This window comes from Primulina huaijiensis, chromosome 2 (assembly GCF_012295235.1).
Source record: "Primulina huaijiensis isolate GDHJ02 chromosome 2, ASM1229523v2, whole genome shotgun sequence".
Taxonomy (NCBI): domain Eukaryota; kingdom Viridiplantae; phylum Streptophyta; class Magnoliopsida; order Lamiales; family Gesneriaceae; genus Primulina; species Primulina huaijiensis.
The window spans coordinates 979,673-1,001,322 of record NC_133307.1 but is presented as its reverse complement, the minus strand read 5'-3'; the positions used below and the strand labels follow the sequence as shown (position 1 = coordinate 1,001,322).

Here is a 21,650-nt window from a genome sequence, read left to right as displayed (position 1 = left end):
GGACCGAGTATTCTATGGGTAATAATTGAGAGTGCGAATTAAGTTAGAGTGAATTTGTACAACATACATGTATAAATCAAAGTCATCTAATGAAACTTTCCGAAGCTGGAGGAAGGGGATACATAATAGAGGGATTTGATCGTTAACTTCCAGAAACAAGCTTATTTGTTCATTTATTTACTTTTACAAAATTAATTCTGACACACACACACCTTTTGTCTCTTTTCATGCTTTGTTATGAGTTTGACCAAAAAAAAATTTGTAATGGTTTGAGTTATTTTCACAATTTAACTTTAAGTCACTCGACTGATCAGTTTAGATCATAAATAGTTTCATGGTTTGCTAACTCAACTTTTTAGCACTTATAAGGAAGTCTTAAACTGATCTAACACATTTGATATTGGGAATGTCCAATTCTATTTAATTGAATTGGAGCAAGGTAAGAAGATGATATATTTTGAGCATGTAATGCCAAGAATTATTGTGTATTTATGCTTTCATACCCATTTCAATTGTTTTTTCACAAACATCTTCATAAACAAGGTTTCATGTCATATCAAAAATAGTACCAAAAAAATTTCGTGCGAAAGGGGGTGGGTTTAAAAACTTAATATATTCTCAAATATTGTCAATACAATTATTATTTTTGATTGTAATTATCTAAAAATATGTGACTTTAGATATATTCGGATTATAAGAGGAATTAATGGTTGTGAAAAATATCAAAGTTATTATAAGAAAATATCGATATTTTCATTATACCGAACAATTCATAGAGTATGATATTAATATAGAAATTGTCGGTACTGTATCAGTATAGAATTTTGAAAATTTTGGTATTTCGATATATATCGAAATAATATTTATAAATTTAAAAATATATAATACATTTAACTAATGAAATTATAAATAAAATAATAAAACTAAGATCAAAGACTCAAAGTAACTAATTTTTAAAATATAATACAATTTTTATCTAAAGTTAACGTAACCATATTGTATTGTAATGATTTTTTTAGCAAACATATGATTTTCGGTATGAATTAACAATATAATATCAATATCATATAAATATTTAGGTATACCGTAAATATTCGGTATAATGCAAACACCAGCCCAATCTGCAAGTCCAAATCAATCTACGACTCTAAGTCGTTACCTTTTCAAGAATCTATAATTGAGAGGAAAATAAATTTCAATTATTGAATCATAGACCAAAATTTGCTATAAGATGGTTTTCAACAAATTTAATGATTGACAGACCAAAAAAAAAAAAAAACCACATCATTTCAATTACCGAGCAACAAATTACTTTTTATTGAGAATTTTGTAGAAAATAGAATAAGGCAAAAACTTGTGAGACGGTCTCCCGGGTCGTATTTTGTGAGACGAATCTCTTATTTGGGTCATCCTTGAAAAAGTATTACTTTTTATGTTAAGAGTATTACTTTTTATTGTGAATATCGATAGGGTTGACCCGTCTCACGGATAAAAGTTCGTGAGACCATCTCACAAGAGACCTACTCATGAAATAAAACCACTAAATATATACTTTCAATTTTAGAACTTCAAACCTTATAATATACAACAAAGAATGAGTCAGACAAATGGTATAAAAATTGTTTTTGCGTGTGCCAACATGCTAGTTTTTATTAAAATATAAATAAAAATATATAAATTACATTTAATATTTATTAAATAATATTATATAATATTTTTAAATATGTATAATTATTGGATCGAAATAATATGCTTCGGTCAATTTGCAAAAAAGCCTGATCAATCAATCAACAATATTCATGGGCCTGAGCCCAGGACTAAACAAATCATCTGACTTGGTGGGCCAGGATCAGGCCCCTGAAGCAACTTGATCCAGGCCCAGCATCTGACTTCGCACGACATTCAACCACCAATTATTGGTATAAACCAGAACACGTCACCTTTACATGTCATTTTGTTCAAACGACATTAGAGCATCCGCATTGGTGGGTGTCATCCACCACCTCATCAAAAATCGTAAGTTCCACATGCAACATACACATTACATTAACACGTCTATTCTCTCACATTCATTTTAACATTCGCACTCATTATTTGTAGATCCCGCTGTCCACTCATTCATCTTACTCTTACTTTAAATTAAATATATTCACTTTCAAATTTTTTAAGAAATTTGAATTATTATTATTTTATATTAATAATAATATGTTTTTATATATTTAATACGTAAAATCATTTAATTTTATGAGTGTCATTTATTTAAAATTAAAAAATTATTATAAACCTAAAATAAAACGGTACAACATAAAATAAAAAATAAAAATTGCATAAAAATATTAGAAAATAAATTAAACTTAAGAGAAGATGCAAAATACTAATTGATCGGAGAGTTACATTAACGAAAATGAAAATTATAACAAATGAAAATTACAATAATCGAAAATTACAATAACTGAAAATTAAATATTCCATCTCTCCCTAATCTCTTGACATAGACGTTCGTGGATGATAAGTTGCTCATATGTCATTTGCGAAGTATCCTTCGAAAGGATTGCATATTCCTTTAGTTGAACTTTGGTCATAGCCACTTTTGCTTTCATCTCCTCTACTTCGAGTTGTTTTTGTTTCATTTCAACTTCAACTTTTTTCATGCTTGTATATTCAGTAAACTTTGCAAACATATTGTCCAAGTTTGTTGTCATACACTCCATGTCCGATCTCGTTTTACCTTTTCCCTTTCTTTTTGCTGCCTTCTGACCCATTGGACGTTTTTCTTCTTCGATTAGGTCTACATGTAGACTCGCATCTTGGTTGGATGAGGTGTTGCTTGCTCCCGACTCCGAGGTCCTTGCCTTCTTCGTGCTAACAAGGTGATCAACGGATTGTGGAGTAAACATTGGACGCTCTTTTACGATCCTACACACATGCTCAAGATTAAATGCGATGCCGTTATTTTCCGCACGATATTTTTCATACGCAAGTCGTAGTATATCCTCATCACTGTGGCCACTACGATATGCACTATAAATACTATTGTAATTTGCATTGATGCGATATACTTTTTTTTGGATGGTATTGTGCCAGTGTGATCGTATGACACTTGCACTTCTATTGGGTGTACCTGTGGGACGATTGTCATTGTAGTAGCTTGCAACACGTCCCCAGAAAGCTTCCGCCTTTTGATCATTGCCGATAATTGGGTCATCGCTGATAGTGACAAACGATCTCGCTAAGACCTCGTCTTCAATCTTTCTCCAGGTTGATCGTTTTTTTCTACCATCAGCGCCAGAATCCACATTCTCCAAATTTACGACTTCAATTGGGGATTCACGGTCGGACAATTGAGTCTCTGGGACGAAAGTCGGAGTGGCCGGTTCATTTTCCGTCGGAGAAATAAATGGCATACTGGTTGCATGTGGATTAGATGGATAGTTTGGTGGATATGGATTATATGGATAATTTGATGGATATGAATTGTAAGGATAATTTGGTGGATATGGATTATGTGGATAATTTGGTGGGTATGAAAAATATGGATATTTTGGTGGAATTTCCGAATTTTGGGAAGAAGTATTTTCTTCCGGCTTTTTTGGATAACTCACGAAATTTCTAAAAAACCCTCGGTAATTTTCATCCATTTCGGAACAAAGTAGGATTTAAGAAATTTTTGAAAAAAAAATGAATTTGAAATGAGGAAAATAGAAGAGAGAAGATTTTTGGAGTGAAAAATAATATGTTTTGATGTTTGAAATAATTTGTGTAGTGTGTGAATATTTATAGATGAATACATTATTTTTTATTAAACTAGCCGTTAATTATTCATTAACACAATTTTTTAATTTTAAAAACAAAAACAACCGTTAGTTTTTAATTTAACTTTATTTTTTAATTTATTTTATTTTTCGAATTTTTTTTAAAACATACAAATTTGAAATTTAAATCAATATTCATCATGTGTGTGGGGCCCGCGTTTAGCGACGGTTTTTTAAAATCCGTCGCAAATAGCGACGGTGTTTAAACTCTGTCGCCAATAGCGACGGTGTATCACAAACCGTCGCTAATTATCGAATTTTTTTTTTGAAAAAGACTGACACAGGGGCGTTTATACGTATGAACGCCATAACGCTCACTCATATTGGAGAGTGGGTGTTAAAGGGGTGTTAATGTGAGTACCCTTAGGATTTCTAACATTCCGATTGTTTTTTTAACTATTACAAAATCATTATTTTCTACAAAAGAAAAGGTAAACCATAGAAATAATCAATGATAGATAGTTCTCGTGGGCAGTAGCGGAGCCAGAAATATGGCTTTGCCCGAGCTAGAATTTTAAACTCTAAAATCTTTTAATATTTTAAATTGATCTACCCAGANCCGTCTCACAAAATACGACCTGTGAGATCGTCTCATACAAATTTTTGTCTTAAGTAGGTTCGAGTTCATGTTCCTCTAAATAAAAAGAAAATGTTTAGCCACTTCACTCAAATGGTGATGGTGACGTATACAACTCCAATTTTGATAACAGAACAACCAAAACAATTTTTAGTTTTCACAATTTAATTGTGAAACATAATTGTGAAACATCATCCTAGACTTGTTTGAGTTTTAAAAATTTAATTAAGCTAATAATTATTTGTGAACCATATAATTATTTATATAGAGCATCTGTTATTTACAAATATGAAGGGCATATTCGCCATTTGGGTCTCTGCCAGAGAGTTTTAAAAGAGATCCAGTAACAACAACAGGTAATTATATCTCCATGAGCATCTTCAACGGCCACGATCCACTTGCTCGAATCTCTCCCAGCCGTCGATGATCCCTTTCCCACTCTCACACAAAATCCCCTTTATGCCCCCACCCTGTCGGATTGCAATTTTTTTACTCGTATTACATACATATACATATATTCTTCTCTCTAGCTTTTGTTTCTAACTTCCTCTTCTTCGGATGGAGGGTACTTGAAAAATCCTCTCTGTTTTGCGTTTCCTGCTTTTCTCTACATTTCGTCCGAGTTCTGAATCCGCATCTTCTTTAAGCTTCTGCTGTTACTGCTCGATTCGTGTATAATTTGCAGGTACGAGCTACTATTCTCGCGGACAAGTGGAAATGCCTTTTTTTTTTCGAATTTGTTGTTTTTTGGCTTGGTGGTACTAAAATTGAGCTGAGATCTTTAGTTTGTTTGTAGCATTTGTTGTCTTTTGACTATATGATAGTGTGACGTGTGTCGTAGATCTTGTGCTTCTGTATGAGCACTGATTGAAGGTTGGAAGAGTGAGATTTTGGGTTATGGCTGTGGAGGTTGTGGGGAAGTTGCCAAATATGACTCTGTCGTTTGATTTTATGTTTTTTTCCCATTTTTGTGTGGCGGTAATCAGTATTCATCTGCTTGTTTATGGAGGAATTTGATTGATTGTCTCTGTTCGAAAAAACTTTTCTCTGGTAGTGATTTGATGTTTTGATTTTTTAAATTTTTTTAGGAGAATTGGAGTATCTGTTTTGACTATCCGAAATTATGTTTAGTTTTGCCTTTTTCTTCATTTTAGGGTTGCAGATTTCATGATAAACCTTTCCGTTTTGTGTGAATATTTCCTTACTTGTCCCTAGTAGAAATAAAGATTTTCACGACAAAGTTTTCCTTTCAAGAGTTACTCTTATATTTGGGTAAGTTAATGTTATTGTTCCATGAATATGTTTGCGTAAATCAGTTTAAGACTACTGTTAGTTTTCTCAATGAACCTCTATTTTGCAGATTGTAGGATATTGTATTGCACTTGATGTCTCCACCACTGTTGGGTATTGAGGGGAAAAGTCAATGTAATGTTTCTTTGATGGCATCTTCAGCATCTACAGATTGCATCACCCAGAATGAATTGGGGTTGAAAGAACGCAATTACATGGGTCTGTCTGATTGTTCTTCAGTTGATAGCTCTGCGTTCTCAAGAATACCTGAAGAAAACAAGAACAAGTTGAATCTGAAAGCGACTGAATTGCGGCTTGGTCTTCCTGGATGCCAATCGCCAGAGAGAGATCTAGGTTTTACCCCGTTGAGTTCCGGGAATCTTGACGAGAAGCAACTGTTTCCGCTGGCTCCATCAAAGGAAGGAATCTGTTTGGTATCGCAAAAGACGGTCACTTCCGGCAACAAAAGAGGATTCTCAGATACTGTAGATGGATTTAATGAAGGGAATTGGACGTTGAATGGGTCGGTTTCTGATCCTGAACAAGCAAACTTGGCTGGCAATGCTGGGATAAATGTTATGCTTTCCAACAGGTCATCTGGAACCCAACCATCCATTAAGACAGAGGTGCCTGCGAAGAAGTCACAGGAATGCAAGGACAAGATGAATGGATCTAACGCCAGTAGTGTACCTGCAGCTAAGTGCGTGTTTTAAGCTCGTTAAATGGCAATAGATGAGTATTGTAATCAAGTTATTCTGGGACCTACGACTTTTGTATTGTTCATTGTTTTGCAGGGCACAGGTTGTTGGTTGGCCTCCTATCAGATCCTACAGAAAGAATACTCTGGCCACAAACACAAAGAACAACGATGAAGTTGATGGTAAACCTGGTCCTGGTGCTCTTTTTGTGAAGGTCAGTNTTCCAAAATTATACAAAATTTACATATAAATTTTTTTAAAAAAAATCGGGCCACTCTGACTAAAGCTCGGGTGTACAAGCATGTGGCTCCGCCCGTGCTCGTGGGCAAAATAATACAGGAACAATCACGGGTGCAAGAGAGCTAAGATACTTGTGAGTGGCTCGGTCAAAACTCGAGTCAAATTTGAGTTTTAATTGTTTCAACTTCATTAGCTCGAGAGCTAGGCGAGTAATTATGTATGAGTTGGGATGATGAAATTATGTTACATGAAAAGATTCAATTTTATTTTTCAAGATCGAGGACAAGGACGAGTTCGATCTCTGTTATGTTATAAATATTTTCGAGCACAAGATCAAGTGCAAGTCGTGTTCGAGCTTACAAAATTTGAAACAATATATACATAAACAAAAGTTCGTATACTTGAGAATTTGTAGGTTTCTGGATATTTTCACTCGTTCCACAAGTGATTCTATCACGAGTACTCATTCTAAGAGGTTATAATAAACTAGAAAAAGTTTTAAATCATCATTAGAACTAAAACTTTGTTTAATTGATTTTGAATTTATAAGATCAAACACTAATCTCTCATGGTCGACAACTTTGGTGTGTTGAGAAAGTGAAATCTCGCTTTAATTTTTTTTGTGAGACACATCAATTTTGTGATATAGATATTCTATGTAGGTTATCTATAAAAAATATTACTTTTTTATATCAAAAATATTATCTTCTATTGTAAATATAAACATAATTGACATATTTCACAAATAAAAATTTATAAAATCACAAATAAAATCCATAAAATCATCAAACAAAAAACTACTTTTAAAAAAAAAAATAAATATATAATATACACAAACAAATTTCTCTATAATTTCCACCTAAAAGCGCTAAATACCTCGTGCCCACAGTTGATTCAAGAATCTTCTCCTATGGGAGCACATGTATTTCTGATAAATTTTTTAACTTTTTTGGGGACAGCATCGCTGCGTTCCTTCAATTCTACGGAAATCTTCGCATTTTCCCGAAGAATTTTGGATATAAACTGGCTTCAGTCGATCAAATTCTGCGTGTGCTCCTCCGAAAACCTCCGAAATGGCTACCCATTTCAAACTAGCTCACCCACGCGCCGCCTTAATCGTCTCTTCCCCACTACTCTACCGTCGCAGACTCAGCGACCCTTTTCTGATCTTCACCAAAGATGTACATTTTCTGTCCAGTAATATACTAAAAGACAAGAACAGCACTGTGAGGATTTCGAGAATCGGTGCTGCAGATGGGGGAGGAGACTCGTATCTGGAGATGTGGAAGAAAGCGATGGAGCGAGAGAGGAAGTCCGCGGAGTTCGAAAGGATGGCGGAGAATACTTCCGATGATAGTGGGCAGGGGACAGAGGAAAGTGATGAAGAATTGGAGAGGAGGAACAATGAGTTCAAGAAGCTTCTAGAATTTTCTGTCGAGGAAAGAGATAAGATTCAGAGGATTCAGGTGATTGATCGGGCGGCGGCTGCAATTGCCGCTGCCAGAGCTCTGGTTAAGGATAATGCTCAGCCGCAGGTGGAGGATTCCGGTGATGTGGAAGTTCAGAGAGGCGGTGAAAATGGCGAGGATCCGCAAGAAGGTTTTTTTTTTTTTTTTTTTTTTTTTTAAAACATGGTTCTTGATCATTATTTCTTTGTCCATAAACCTCAAGATTTAATTAAATATTTTTTTTTATGAATTACATCTATGGGCGATATTTAGACATGTATTGCTTCATTTTGTTTGAAATTTATTTCATTTATGGTGCATAACTGTAGCATGAGATATTGAATCTCCAAATGATGACACAATAGCCATACTGACTGGTGACTGTTCTCTGTTGGTGATCAGCGTCTGATAGAATGTGCTTTCTCAGTTAACCTTACAGCATAAAACAAGAAGTCCGAAACACAGGATAAAAATACTTTGAGCATGATCATCATCATGTATTCAACAGGATAGTTTGAAAAATTACCTCGGTCGGACATTCTCTTTGTATTCGAGGCTGTGTTCGTCATGATATGTGGAACGCTATTTTCATCTCATATTATTGAATCGTGCTTAATCATAGAGTACAAACTTGACCAGGGATACAAAATGGAAGCTCTTTGGCGTCACAATCCAGAAGCATAGATGTTGGTACGCCTGGTCCAAGTTTCTGGACCTGGGAACCTCCTCCAGATGATGATGGTTCGTTTAGTCCAAAGCTTGCTGGCCAAACATCTCCATCTCCTGCACGATTCTTCCCAGTGTTAGAGAAAGAACGATCATCTGATACTTTCTCCATCCCTTTTCAGACCACAATTCCTCAAACTAAATATAGCCCTTTTCTTCCCCCACTCCAGTCATCCTTGGAGATCGAAAAATCGGAATTTACACCTCATTTGGAAGAACAGAATGACATCGAGGTTCAATTTTCAGCACAAGCGGCTGAAGCAGCTCAGGCTCTTAATGAAGCGAACCAAGCATCTTCGCAAGGGGTTGTTCCTGATGGATCAAAATGGTGGAAGGAGACGGGAATAGAACAGCGGCCTGATGGGGTCCTCTGTAAATGGACTCTGATTCGAGGCGTCAGTTCTGATAAGGCTGTTGAATGGGAGAACAAATATTGGGAAGCCTCAGACGAGTTTGGCTATAAGGAACTTGGTTCGGAGAAATCTGGACGTGATGCTGCTGGAAATGTTTGGCGTGAATATTGGAGGGAAACAATGAGTCAGGTTATTACTTTATCACAATTTTTCTTTGGTTTTCTATTTCCATGGGGTGAAAGTTTGAATATCTCAACTTTTAAATCACGGTTCGATACATCATAAAGTTGGCATGTTTTCTTTGAATTTAAGTGACTCATGTTTTGCAGAATGAGGGGATTGTATATCTTGAAAAAACCGCAGAAAAGTGGGGGAAGAACAATCATGGGAGCGAGTGGCAAGAAAAATGGTGGGAGCGTTATGGTGCTGGCAAAGCTGAGAAGTGGGCTGACAAGTGGTGCAGCATCGATCCTTACACTCCCTTAGATGCTGGACATGCTCATGTTTGGCATGAGAGGTACGAAATTGTTTAATTGTATTTGGTGGCGAATTTAAGAATTCACCAAGTATAGGAAATTAATCAAGGGAAGAAGATGATATGTGTTGAGTAAAGAAACTTCCATTTGAAATATAATTATAGATTTGTAACTCTCGACCCCTAATCGTCTTCACACACGAGCACTTCTTATCATAGGTTGAGCCTGCTAGTTCCTGAATGGCGGAGTCAACGAACAAAGGTCAAACAGACGTGAATGGATCAATCCCATGACATTTATCATACCACTTGAATCTAAAATCATATTTTTTTAAAGGCTTACTGCTACAGCTACAGCTACAGCTACAGCTACAGCTACTGTTACATTGATTTGATGTTCGGTTACATTTCACAACTTTTTTTTATTCTTTCTTTGCTATATTGTTCGTACCCTATGCTCTCTCGCTGTAGGTGGGGTGAGACATATGATGGTCTAGGAGGAGGCATAAAATACACAGACAAATGGGCTGAGCGTTTTGAGGGAGATGGCTGGTCAAAATGGGGCGATAAATGGGACGAGAACTTTGATCTCAACAGCCATGGGGTTAAGCAAGGGGAAACATGGTGGGAAGGAAAGTATGGAGATCGTTGGAACAGAACATGGGGCGAAGGACACAACGGCTCCGGATGGGTACACAAGTATGGGAAGAGCAGCAGTGGGGAGCACTGGGATACTCACGTCCAGCAAGAGACTTGGTATGAAAGGTACCCACATTATGGTTTCTATCATTGCTTTGAGAACTCGGTTCCCCTACGTGATGTCAAGAAACCATCCGAATGGTCCTAAAAGCTTCGTTTCTTCACGCATAGGGGCGGACCCAAAAGGCGAACTTGTCTAAATTCCTGGGTTCACCTCTTAAGTATATGCATACTAATGTCAAGAAATCATCCGAATGGTCGAAAAAGTTTCGTCGGTGAAGGGTCTCTTTATCTACATGTATTATGTTACATCTTTGGTTGGCCATATGAGAGGGCTTCTAATATCTTTCACTTTTCAAGTTACGTTTAATACTGGTTTTATTTTATGCTACAACTATGTGATAATTTATTAAACCATATGTTTCAACTTCCAGTTGATAATTATTTTTCAGAATATCAGAATGTCAAATATATTATGAAATTTCAATTCAAATTTAGAGTCAAATGTAACTTCGATTTGTCGCAGACGGGTCGAAGCTCTGCTTTTGAATTGAATTTGTAAATGACCAAAGATATTTCCAAGAAATTGCATTTTGAATCTTGAAAATTTGAACTCTTGAGATTTCCAAATTTAAACGATCAATGTGTATGGTGCTCATGTGCATGTTTTGTGTGTACTTTTGATTTTTTATTTTATTCTTTTGTATATGTACTCTTATTATTTAAAAATGAAAAATCAAATCTAAATTATTATGATTTTTAACTAAGGTTCGAATTTGGCTCGGATTAAGTATATCCGAGTTCAATTCGAACTCGAAATTTTTTTAGCTCGAGGTCGGCTCGAAAGTAAGTTGCTCAAAATCTTCGAACATATTTCCGAGCTATTCGAATTATTGTTCGGATAGTAAGGTCGAGATGGTTCGAAAGGTCAAAACGTTTTAAAGCTCGAAATGTATATATATTTAATATATAATTATATTATAATAATAAATATTAATGTTCGCGAAAATCGAACAAAATGATTTTGACTTGAGTTCGATTCGAACAAAGTCGAGTTCAATAAATTCGAATATGGGTAAAATATTTATCGAACCAATTCGAAAAATTCACTAACTGACTCGCTTCATTTATAGTCCTAGTACTAACGATACAGAAACTGCACCACTCTTAGCTTACTGACCATACGGCTGTGGTGGATGTCTCCTCGGCTAACAAGTTAAAGGATATCTGACTTGAGCGTTGAAAGGGTAAACATTCATTTAATTTTTTTTTATTTGAGCTATTACTCTGATGTATTGTTTGACTACTAATATCTGACTTGAGCGTTGAAAGGATGCGTCAGAGCTCATCTCTGGCCTTTTTCTAAGGAGTTTGTGCTTTCAAGTCGTCTAGTAGTAGGTCAGTCGTGTTTTATCGTTTGCAGGAGCTCATCTCATTCATACAATCACCAGAAAATACATATTTAGTGAACATCGATCCATATTGTTAATTGTAAAAAGGTAAAGAGACCATTTGATTATTTTACTGAGTACATAAGTCTCTTAACAAAAAAGAAGAAGCTATTTTGGATATTCCAATAGTGAACAAGGTTATTCCAAAAAATGGACAACCCAAGTTTTCAACTCGATAATGGCCATTTTTATATTACACACACACACACACACACACNGTGCTCCTTATCTGAGGAAGGTGGATCTGAGAATGTACTCCACATATGCTGAACTTTCTACCGCGCTTGAGAAAATGTTCAGTTGTTTTACCTTAGGTAAGCCTTTCTTCAATTTAGATTATAATTCCAGCATGTGCAAGATTATGTGACGCTGTTCTGGCTTCAGGACAATGTGGACCTCAGGGAGCTCCAAACAAGGAAATATTGAGTGAGAACAAGATGAGGGATCTTTTGCACGGACCTGATTATGTGCTGACTTACGAGGATAAGGATGGTGATTGGATGCTTGTTGGAGATGTCCCTTGGAAGTAAATTTTCTACTGTTCCTTCTTTGAGTCTATGGTTATTGCTGCTGCTTACCATATATAATTTCTTTAAAACAAATAATGAAGCTACATCCACTCAAAGTTATCTAGTTTCGAGACGAAGTTTCATTAGATGAATCTGCACACTTAATATAAATATATTTATTTGTGGTGTCAAATATGTGCCACAATTGAAGGTTTAACTTAGTAGCAAAGTAAAGTAAGAAAACATTTCGCTGATTATCGCGTCGCCAGCACTAAAAATATATGAATTTTCTCGATTTAATTTGTTTTTTTTTTGGCAATGTCAGTCAAGGTCGGAATTGATCAACTTTTCATTCTTGAGTATTCGACATTTTTTAATTTGGTTTATGATCCAGTCTGCAACTTACTCATTCCTTGTAAGCAGTTATTTATATTTAATTTCTGAATTAGTTCATAAGAAAATAAATAATTTAGAGTTTAGTGCATGCGGCTGGTAAACATCAGTAATTTCTTGTGTTTTTTTGTCAGCGTACGTCTCTAATTATTTATTTTTCAAACTCGTGAAGTTTTGCACAATTGGATGGTTGACATTTATCTGCATTGTTTTCCTCGGAATTTCACGAGTTTCTGAATATGCTACTCGGAATTGTGTGAAACTGAGTTAATGGAACATGAGAAATTGGTTATTATTGATGTTATTTTGTATATCTTCCATAACTTGTCACGTGACTGAGCAGTGGTTCTGTTCTAGGATGTTCATTGACTCATGCCGGAGGCTCAAAATTATGAAAGGCACTGATGCTATTGGATTAGGTTAGCCATTTTATTATAAGATTTGGATTTCGTTTATCCCCATATATGAGCTTTTATCACTGCATGAACTTCTTAATTTTTAAAAGCATATTATATGTTGTGTGATCAGAAATTCTTTGGAGAGCCTCTCGGTTATTTATTCAGTTTATGATTTATGATTGTCTTTTTAAAACCATACGAACATTTGGACTCTATAGATGGTTTAAAACTCAATAATCTATTCTCGTAATCTTCATTTCATATATGCATTGGGGATGTTTAATTGCCAAGTTGCATGAGGATGAGAATGTAATGTTCAAACTGGAATACTTGAAATACAAACATGGATACACGACAAACTTGGACCTACAAATATAAATAACATAGTAAATAAACAAGGAAAGAAACCCATGGAACAATTGAACTCGAACCTTTCTGTTGTATCGTTGGACTTTTTTTTAAGTTTCTTGTAACATCTCTCTTTGTTTACAGCTCCCAGGGCCGCTGAAAAATTAAAGAACCGAAACTAACTTTCCGCTCTGGGAGATGGCTCTGTGGTCGGCATGGTCAATAGTGGATGATCCAGAGTCTAAATGAAAGCTGAAAAACGAAATGGGGAAATGAAAGATTTGTTAAAATGTCGTGTGATTCGGCCGTAAATTATGCTTTAGATGTCTTCTGGTTTGTTGAAACGACTGGTTTTGAGATTCTTAGTTGGCCATATAGTTATACTGAAATGTTTGTTGTGATGTACTTGTATTGTTGAATGCGTGTGATTTAATTAGATATATTTTGTGTCACTCTCAACTGTTGGTTGCTATGCAAGTTGTGTCTGTGTTTTCTTATTCGTTTTAGAATGTTACCTTGATTTCACCGGTAATTTATGGCGTACCTTATGGAAAAAAAAACCCTCTTATCTCCTCGAGTGTTTTAATCTAATGTTCTGTTTTTGGCTTTTAATCTTGTGATTAGTGCCATGCACGATCATCCAAGTTCCCCACCAATTAATAATTTGCTGTTTATTGAAATTTTTCTCTTTGAAATGTGGGTTCTGCATATTGCATTGTTTTCTCCGGCTAATCATGTCCTTTCTCTAATAGAGGAATCCGTTCTGGCATCTTTAACAAATTTCAATTTTTGATACATATTTCACATATTATATCTTCGTAGAACATAAATTAGATTGTGATAATATGATGTAATGTTGGGGTGGGTTTCGGTTTGCAGCTAAGCAAGCTACTTGATTTCTTTATAATTATTAGACCGATTGAGTTTGATTAATGCTAGAAGCATTTCTTTCCACGAATTGGGTAAACATATGAAAACGATGATTGCCCAATTTAGTACGATTATCTTTAGCTGTCCAACAGCTGTTTCTTAGGCATGAAAAAGTTATCAAAACCCGAAAATCGGTTATACAATTTTTTATATATATACATTGCGATGGAGTAACTTGAACCAAGCACGGTTTTCTCTTAATAAGAGAGGTAATGTCATCTAGTGAAAGAGAGGATTTTGGCAAGCGTATGCAGATTCTTTTGGCAAGTGGATAAAATTATCGGAGATGGGCAAATTAGCTAGTCAATTTAGTTTTAAATTTTTGGTTCTAAACTTCAATACTCAACAATGTGCTTTTCATATTTATGTCTTACAGAGCTCTGATTCTGGACAAGAATGATATGATATTAATTCTTTCTTCACGTTGCATTGATTCTCTTCAACTACTACTATTAATAAGCTATATGTCAAGTTTCCTTGCAAATTTGGTTGGTCGATAACCACCACAAAAAAAATACAAATTTTAATTTCATAAAGAAAATTGAATTTGGCCCATCTTTGACCGCCATTTTAATATGTATTAGACACGAATGCTTGGACATGGAAGGTTATTCATTCAATAAATAATCGAATATCATAAATAAATAAAAATTTCACCAAATTACAGATCTAAAGACCCCTTTGAATTTATATACATATGAAAACTCTTCTTGAAGTACACTTTTCTTGAATATATATACACACTCAACACACATATACACACACTGTTTCTCTTTAAAAAAAATCCTGTTCTTGTGTTGAGAAGCCCATATACGCGTCTCCTTGAGCACCCCATTTTAGGCGAAAGACTTGTAGGTCTACATCTCTATTAATGTTCGATCACTGGTAGGGAATTTGATCGAGACTTGACACTGTTAGCACATGGGGCGAATGCATCTCTTCACCTAACTGTGTCATTGAGCACTAATTTTATGCACGAATATCATTCACCTATAGTTTGAGCCCCTCGTTGAATAGTACCATGGATTGGAAGTCTGAACTCTTCTTATTCACGAGCCGAGAAGTCGTCACGTATGGATGGAACGAAACTCGCTTCACAAGAATCAGTTTCCATTATATAAAAGATTTACACCGATATGCCTAGCTAGTATGGAATGATACACAAAGTAAAACAGAAGATTTCAAATAAAAAGTGATACATACATAATTCAACGAGATATGAATAATATTTATTTTTGATGAAATTTTACAATATTCAAAACTTGGTTTCGATCACATAAGAAAATGACAACAGCTTACCTTGAACTACCATTACAAAACATCATCATTCAAGTTTGTGCAAATGAAATAATTAAGTCACATAGTTTCTGGACTTTAGATAGACATCATCTCTCCAGTGAACTATTACCATCTCTTTCATTCATCCTGCCTTCTTGAATGCCCACCAAATTATGCTGTCGCCCTGATTTTTATCCTTTTATGGTTAAATTAAATTAACCTTGATTAGGGGAATGGACCCCCTCTACATAATGATGATTAGCGTTGTGCTCTTTTTTTTTTAAAAAAAAAAACCTTAATTGTTTTTTTAGATTGATTATAGTTTTAGCTTTGTAACTTTGTCGCGTTTGATTACAAATTTACCCTTTTGGATTGTTGTTTTGTCCAGTTAAAATCTATTATGAATTGCTTTCAGAAATAATTTTCAAGTATGACCAATATGAAAGTAGTTTTGATTAATACAGATTAATCAATTATGGGGAAAAAAATTTCTTAGTCTTTGTATCATTTTTAGATTTTGTTTTTTAGCCATTATATGCGAATCACATAGCCATTAAATGCGAATCAAGATATTAATCATTTTGTTTTACGCTTCTGCACCCGCATATGGCTGCATTATATCAACATGGGGCCAAAAATCTACAAGTAGACGCCATTTGAAACTAATTTTGGATTAGAGTAAACTAAAAAAGGTGAAATGGTAATCATCATACACTAATAAGTGTAATTTGTGCACTTAAATTATTCTTATAATTCGTATAGATTATTAGTTTTTCTTGGGGCAGAATTATGCGTTTTTGTTAATTATGCGTTTTTGTTATTTTTGGTGTGATTGCAGGAATCTAGGTAAGACTACTACATGGGCGTANATATGTGTGTGTGTGTGTGTGTGTGTGTGTGTGTGTGTGTGTATGTAAGTTTTTGGAAGAATAGAGCTGATTGTCAAATTAGCCCTTGCGAGAGTTGCTTGGAAATTTGAGTATGTTTTCCAAATCTTTTCCATGTCTCTCATTCCTCTTATAAATTCACCAGACAAAGAAAACCCCATTTCTTAGAAACTTTGTATTAATAAAACTTTGAAAAATACAGTGTTGTCATAAAAATTCTTGATTATTAATGCTCAAACGACAAAGTTAGAATATAATATTTAAAATAAAATGAAATTAAGTGCAAAAGATTCATACTCAATCTTTTCTATTTTTTTTAATTATAATAAGTTTGAATTTGAAGTCACTTAGGACATCCATCCATATTCATGAGTGTTATAACACATGTCAGTATGTTAATTTCATTTTCAAAAAGCATGTATGTATCTATTATATTAACATCTACTTCCCATATATTTATATTTATTTTAACAGTAATGCTCATTATTTACGAGTCTCATTATCCACTCATATATATTTATTTTTATTTTTATTTTTAATAAATACATTAATAATTTTATTTACAATCTTTAAGTGATTTTTATTTTTAAGTATATTTATTACTCAAATTATTTTTTCTCGAGTATAAATTTAAAATGAAAGAGATATCTCATAAAATTAAAAACAACATAACTTCTTAAAAAATTTATGATATTTTTTAAAAAATAAAATGACAATTTTAAATTTAAAAAATAAATGCATTAAATAATGAAGAGGAAGAGATCAACCACACCCACCCAATGTAGATGCTCTTACAAATTACAATTTCCATTTATGGTAGAAAACCTCGTGCAACTCTCCATGCCGGATCGGTTTGGGACGTCGAAATTTGGATGGAAAATTTCGAACAAAGTAAAAATGAACAAACAAATTGATCAAGATTGAGAAGAGAAAAGTTTTGAACTTCAAAAAATTTTGTTAGGATTTTTTGTCCGACAGATATCAATAAATAATGAAAATATCAGAATATGATGTAAAATAGTGAATTTGTGTTTAATCAGAATTAAATGTTGTGCCAGATGTTACAACATCTCGGACAACATGCAGCGGAAATTAAAGTTTGTAACACAAATTTGCTTTAAATAAATACGATGGACAAGATTGAATATGCACAAGTATAAATACTTGTGCGGTGCCTTATGGCAAAAATTAATCACTAGAAAACCACACTGTTTACAAAAACCTATCACTAGTGATTATAACAAAAATCAATTTTCTCAACAAGTTGAGAAAATAAAGCTTTCTAAAACAACCAACAATATTAAAATGTGAATAAGAAAGCAAAAGAAACGCCAACGAAAACTAGAGTTTCAGAAACACTCTTCGGCCAACTTCGTCACGGATGTTGTCTGAAGATGTTCCCAACACTCAAGGCAATACTTGCTATCGGCAGTCTTCAGGGCAACAGTAACGTTGAAAGTGTTCTTCTCTAAGGTTCAGAACGTGCAACGTGCATGTATATTGTTGAGAAAGAACGGCCAACCCTACAAAGTCCTTGGTCTTCCTTTTTATAGATGAGACCCTTATCTCATAAGGAAATCTGTTAAACAAGGGAAGATAAGAGTTTGATTAGAAATAAACTCTATTTAAACATTGATATCATATCTCATCAAATCATTAACAAAAATATAATATCTCAATAAATCAATAATATGCTTAAATATATTTGTACAATTATCTCATTATCTTAAGAAAGGCAAAATCTCATAATACTTCCATACTCAATTTAAATCAATAAGAAAGATATAATTAGGGAAATATTTTAATTCTATAATTCTAACAAACTCGACAATATTATTTCCCTTCAATCTCCCCTTTTTTGCTTTTCTTGGACAAAATGAGATCAATTCTATTTATCCTTGTTAGCTCCAATTAACTCCCCCTGAATTCAAGAATGTTAGTCTCCCCCTGAATAAGATACTGTTAGCAGAAGTGTTGTTAGTAATGTTGGCAACATTCAGAGCAACACCTGCACAAAACAAACTTACTCAAAGAGTAAAAGTATAAGAGGCTCGTCACAACTAACAAAAACGCAAAACACTAACACTAGAGCAGAAACATTGAAAACAAAAAAAAAAATAACCCTCATTCATCATTCTCATCATCATCACTGTCATCCTCTTCGTCATTACTGTCATCCTTAGTTCCAGATGGACCAGCATTATCATCTCCCCCTTTTTGTCCATGAAAGACGCCTACTGCCAACAGAACCTCGATGGTAGTAGCCAAATTCTCATAGTAAGCCAAATCGGCCTTGTCCTGGGCAATCTTTTTGCGGGCATGATCAAGATGAGCCTGAGCACCAGCAACTGGAATCTTCAAATACCCCGATGTGGGTGGAGAATCGGTGATATGTGAAGGAGGTCCAGCATCAGGGGGTGATGTATCAGAGGTGGAATGCAGAGAAGGACCAGCAGTAGACGGTACGGTGGTAGTGGCATTCCAAGGAAGATCAACCTTCCTCTTTCCGTGTAGAAGAGCAGGAGCAATCTTCAAAAGTACGCTTTCCGTTGTAGAAGGTTCACCAACGTCCTTAACGAACCCCTGAGACACCAGAATTCCATAAATGAGAGATGGAAAAGGGAGTCTGGACGATTTCAATCCCCCGTTGGCATACTGCAGAACCGTGTTGCACACCAGGCACCCAAAATTGAAGGCTGAGTTCCTAATAGCAAAGAGAGTCAGGGCCTGAGCCTTGGTGACAACAGTGGTGTTGGAGGTCGGAGTCCAATTGTGGATGACAATCTTGTGCAGCACTGAATATAGTGATGTGAGTGTAGCAGCTGAGACCTTATGGGGATGGAGGGGAAACTTGCTGACCATTCCACCAGTGAGAACAGAAATCACTTCATCTAAATCAGGAGGAGAACCTTCAGCAACAGCAGGTGTACCATAGTGTGTATTAATGACATCGGAGGTGAATTTGTACAACCTGTTTCGCACAAAAACTTGTCCAAATTTTGCCGATCGCGGATCGCCAACACTCGAAGACAGATTATCATAGAATTCGAGGACGACCTTATGACAGTACGGAAGAAGAGACGAGGTTGTGGAAAACAAACCTCGAGATCTCAGAAACTCGATTAAATTGTACCGGGAAAAAGCTTCCAAATCCACATTGCGTTCCGCAACAAATTCTCGAGTTGCATAGAGAGGCCAATTGGAGAATGCCGTCTCAGAGTAAAACATGTTGTTGTAACTGGTGGCCAGATCATAAGCAGAAAGATCAATGTTGTCCTCAGTGGCCGCAGCATCTGAGTCGACAGCCATTGGGTCAGGAGTATTTGGTTTGCTTGCACCACCAGAAACCGTTCCCTCAGCAGATTTAGTAGTAGACTGGCTTGATGCAGTAGGACTCTTAGAAATTCGGGGAGCAGTAGAGGCAAATGAGGCTTTACCTTTCTGAGTTTTCAAGTTGGCCATAAATTGGGCCAACGAAATTTCATCCTCACTTTCTTCAAAAGGATTCTGCGAGAGTTGTGTGGGGGGAGGAGCAGTATCAGAAAGAGCATCAACATCCTGGTCCGAGGAAGACGATGAAAGGATAACAGCAACCCGAGGTGCAGGTTTTTTACGACCAACCAATTCGTAGTCACCATCAGCAGAGTCATCTCCCGAAGTTTCTGCAGGATCAATCAACGAAGGGCGAGTGGAAGGTTGGCCCTTGTAACGAAATCTCTTCCCGGGAGTAAGATCAGGGTTGTAGCCGGCCTGCCTTTTTTGAGCGTCTTTTTGGAGGAGAGGGTGGATTGAAAACCCTGATGATAGGTGGATTATCAACGTCTAGGGCATTCCCAGCCTCACCAGGTGCAATAATCTCCAGGGGTTCCGGCGTAAGAGCAGCAGGGATGATTTGTAAGTTGGAACCTGTGGGTGTTGCATCGGATGTTGCCGGAGAAGGGGCAACATCCTCTGTGTGACCCATTTCACTGCGGATATCGTGAGGATCAAAACCCTTTCCTGCCATTGTTTAGATTGTGAGAAAAATTTGCCCAAAACAAAGAATAGAAGAGGAATTTGCGAGCAAGAAAATTCGAGAAAAAATTAGGCAAGTAATGACAATTTAGGCTATGTAAATCAAACGGATAAGCATAAGCCTACATTGCAACGGTAACATGCCATATCAGTAATTGACTCAGTCCAACGGTAAAAAAAACTACGGGATTTAAGCGTTGCTATCTTCAAAAATTATCTCGACAATTATGTGCAATTACGTTTCAAAATAAGTCCAGAAATAAAACCCATATCGAATTTTAGCTCCATTTAACATTAAAGAGCACATGATTTCGATTGCCTGTAAAAATATGGATTTGAATAGAATTTTTTTTTTGTTGTTGTTTTCATACGAATATCCTTATGACATGACAAAATTCACAATTTAATGTTTATGCATGACTTATGGATGCCTAATAACAGAATGTAACATAAATAGAAACATGAGAACAAATATGAGATATGTGTACAGATGAGGTGTTGTCACAAATGTTGGCAACATCTTCTGACCACACCTACAATTCCAGAAACAATGTTCAGTTTTGCTTCACACTAACTTATAACCTTTCTGAACATAGAAGTGGCAGCTCCCACACTAGAAGAACAGTCTTCAATGGACTCTTCTAGATAGCTTTTTCCATTTCCTTCTATTTCTGTGTTAACATTTAGAAGGGGTAGCTCCCGCACTAAGAGTCCAGCCTTCATTGGGCTACTTTAGGCAGCTTTTTCCATCTTTCCTTCTAACCACAGACCAAAAGATCTTAAGGCACAATTTTTCAGATTCTTCTTGGATTACTTGTCACATTGATTAAGGTCAAATAATCACTCTTCTTTTGTGACTAAATTCAGATGTAAAGGTGTGAAGTTTCAAGAGATAACTCAGAATTGTAAGTGCGTCAAAAAATTATGCTACACAGTTTCAACACACCATATCACAGTATGAATGTAATGCAGTATGTCTAGGTCCTAAAAATGCAAATGCATGGTAGATGTTGTCGGAGATGTTGTAACATCTGGGACAACATCCAAGAATGATTACATTGCACACATGCTGAGAGATTTCCTAAGGTTGAATAATCTCTCAAAGTCTAATGCTTTAGTGAATA

General features: G+C 35.5%; 3 protein-coding genes across 4 annotated transcripts; 2 read left to right on the top strand and 1 right to left on the bottom strand.

Annotated features, from left to right (window-relative positions):
* Positions 1-2,459: 2,459 nt before the first annotated feature.
* LOC140971866 (uncharacterized) lies at positions 2,460-3,638 on the bottom strand. The gene has a single exon (XM_073434399.1). It carries the CDS (start codon positions 3,636-3,638, stop codon positions 2,460-2,462), a length of 1,179 nt encoding a protein of 392 aa, XP_073290500.1.
* A 1,256-nt stretch (positions 3,639-4,894) lies between these two features.
* On the top strand, positions 4,895-13,869 carry LOC140971865 (auxin-responsive protein IAA9-like). The gene is made up of 8 exons (XM_073434398.1): positions 4,895-5,074; positions 5,750-6,379; positions 6,474-6,591; positions 10,490-10,593; positions 11,899-12,083; positions 12,154-12,295; positions 13,029-13,090; positions 13,562-13,869. Exons 2-8 carry the CDS (start codon positions 5,775-5,777, stop codon positions 13,597-13,599), a joined length of 1,254 nt encoding a protein of 417 aa, XP_073290499.1. The 5' UTR covers positions 4,895-5,074; positions 5,750-5,774; the 3' UTR covers positions 13,600-13,869.
* Positions 7,475-10,837, top strand: LOC140962987 (protein LIKE EARLY STARVATION, chloroplastic). 2 transcript variants are annotated; one of them, XM_073422172.1, is made up of 4 exons: positions 7,475-8,216; positions 8,705-9,333; positions 9,474-9,661; positions 9,839-10,041. In XM_073422172.1, the coding sequence occupies exons 1-4, from the start codon at positions 7,691-7,693 to the stop codon at positions 9,894-9,896; spliced, it is 1,401 nt and encodes a 466-aa protein (XP_073278273.1). In that variant the 5' UTR covers positions 7,475-7,690; the 3' UTR covers positions 9,897-10,041. The 2 variants fall into 2 exon arrangements, with proteins under 2 accessions (XP_073278273.1, XP_073278264.1); XM_073422163.1 differs by lacking the exon at positions 9,839-10,041 and adding an exon at positions 10,091-10,837 and having other exon boundaries at positions 7,477-8,216.
* Positions 13,870-21,650: the final 7,781 nt, after the last annotated feature.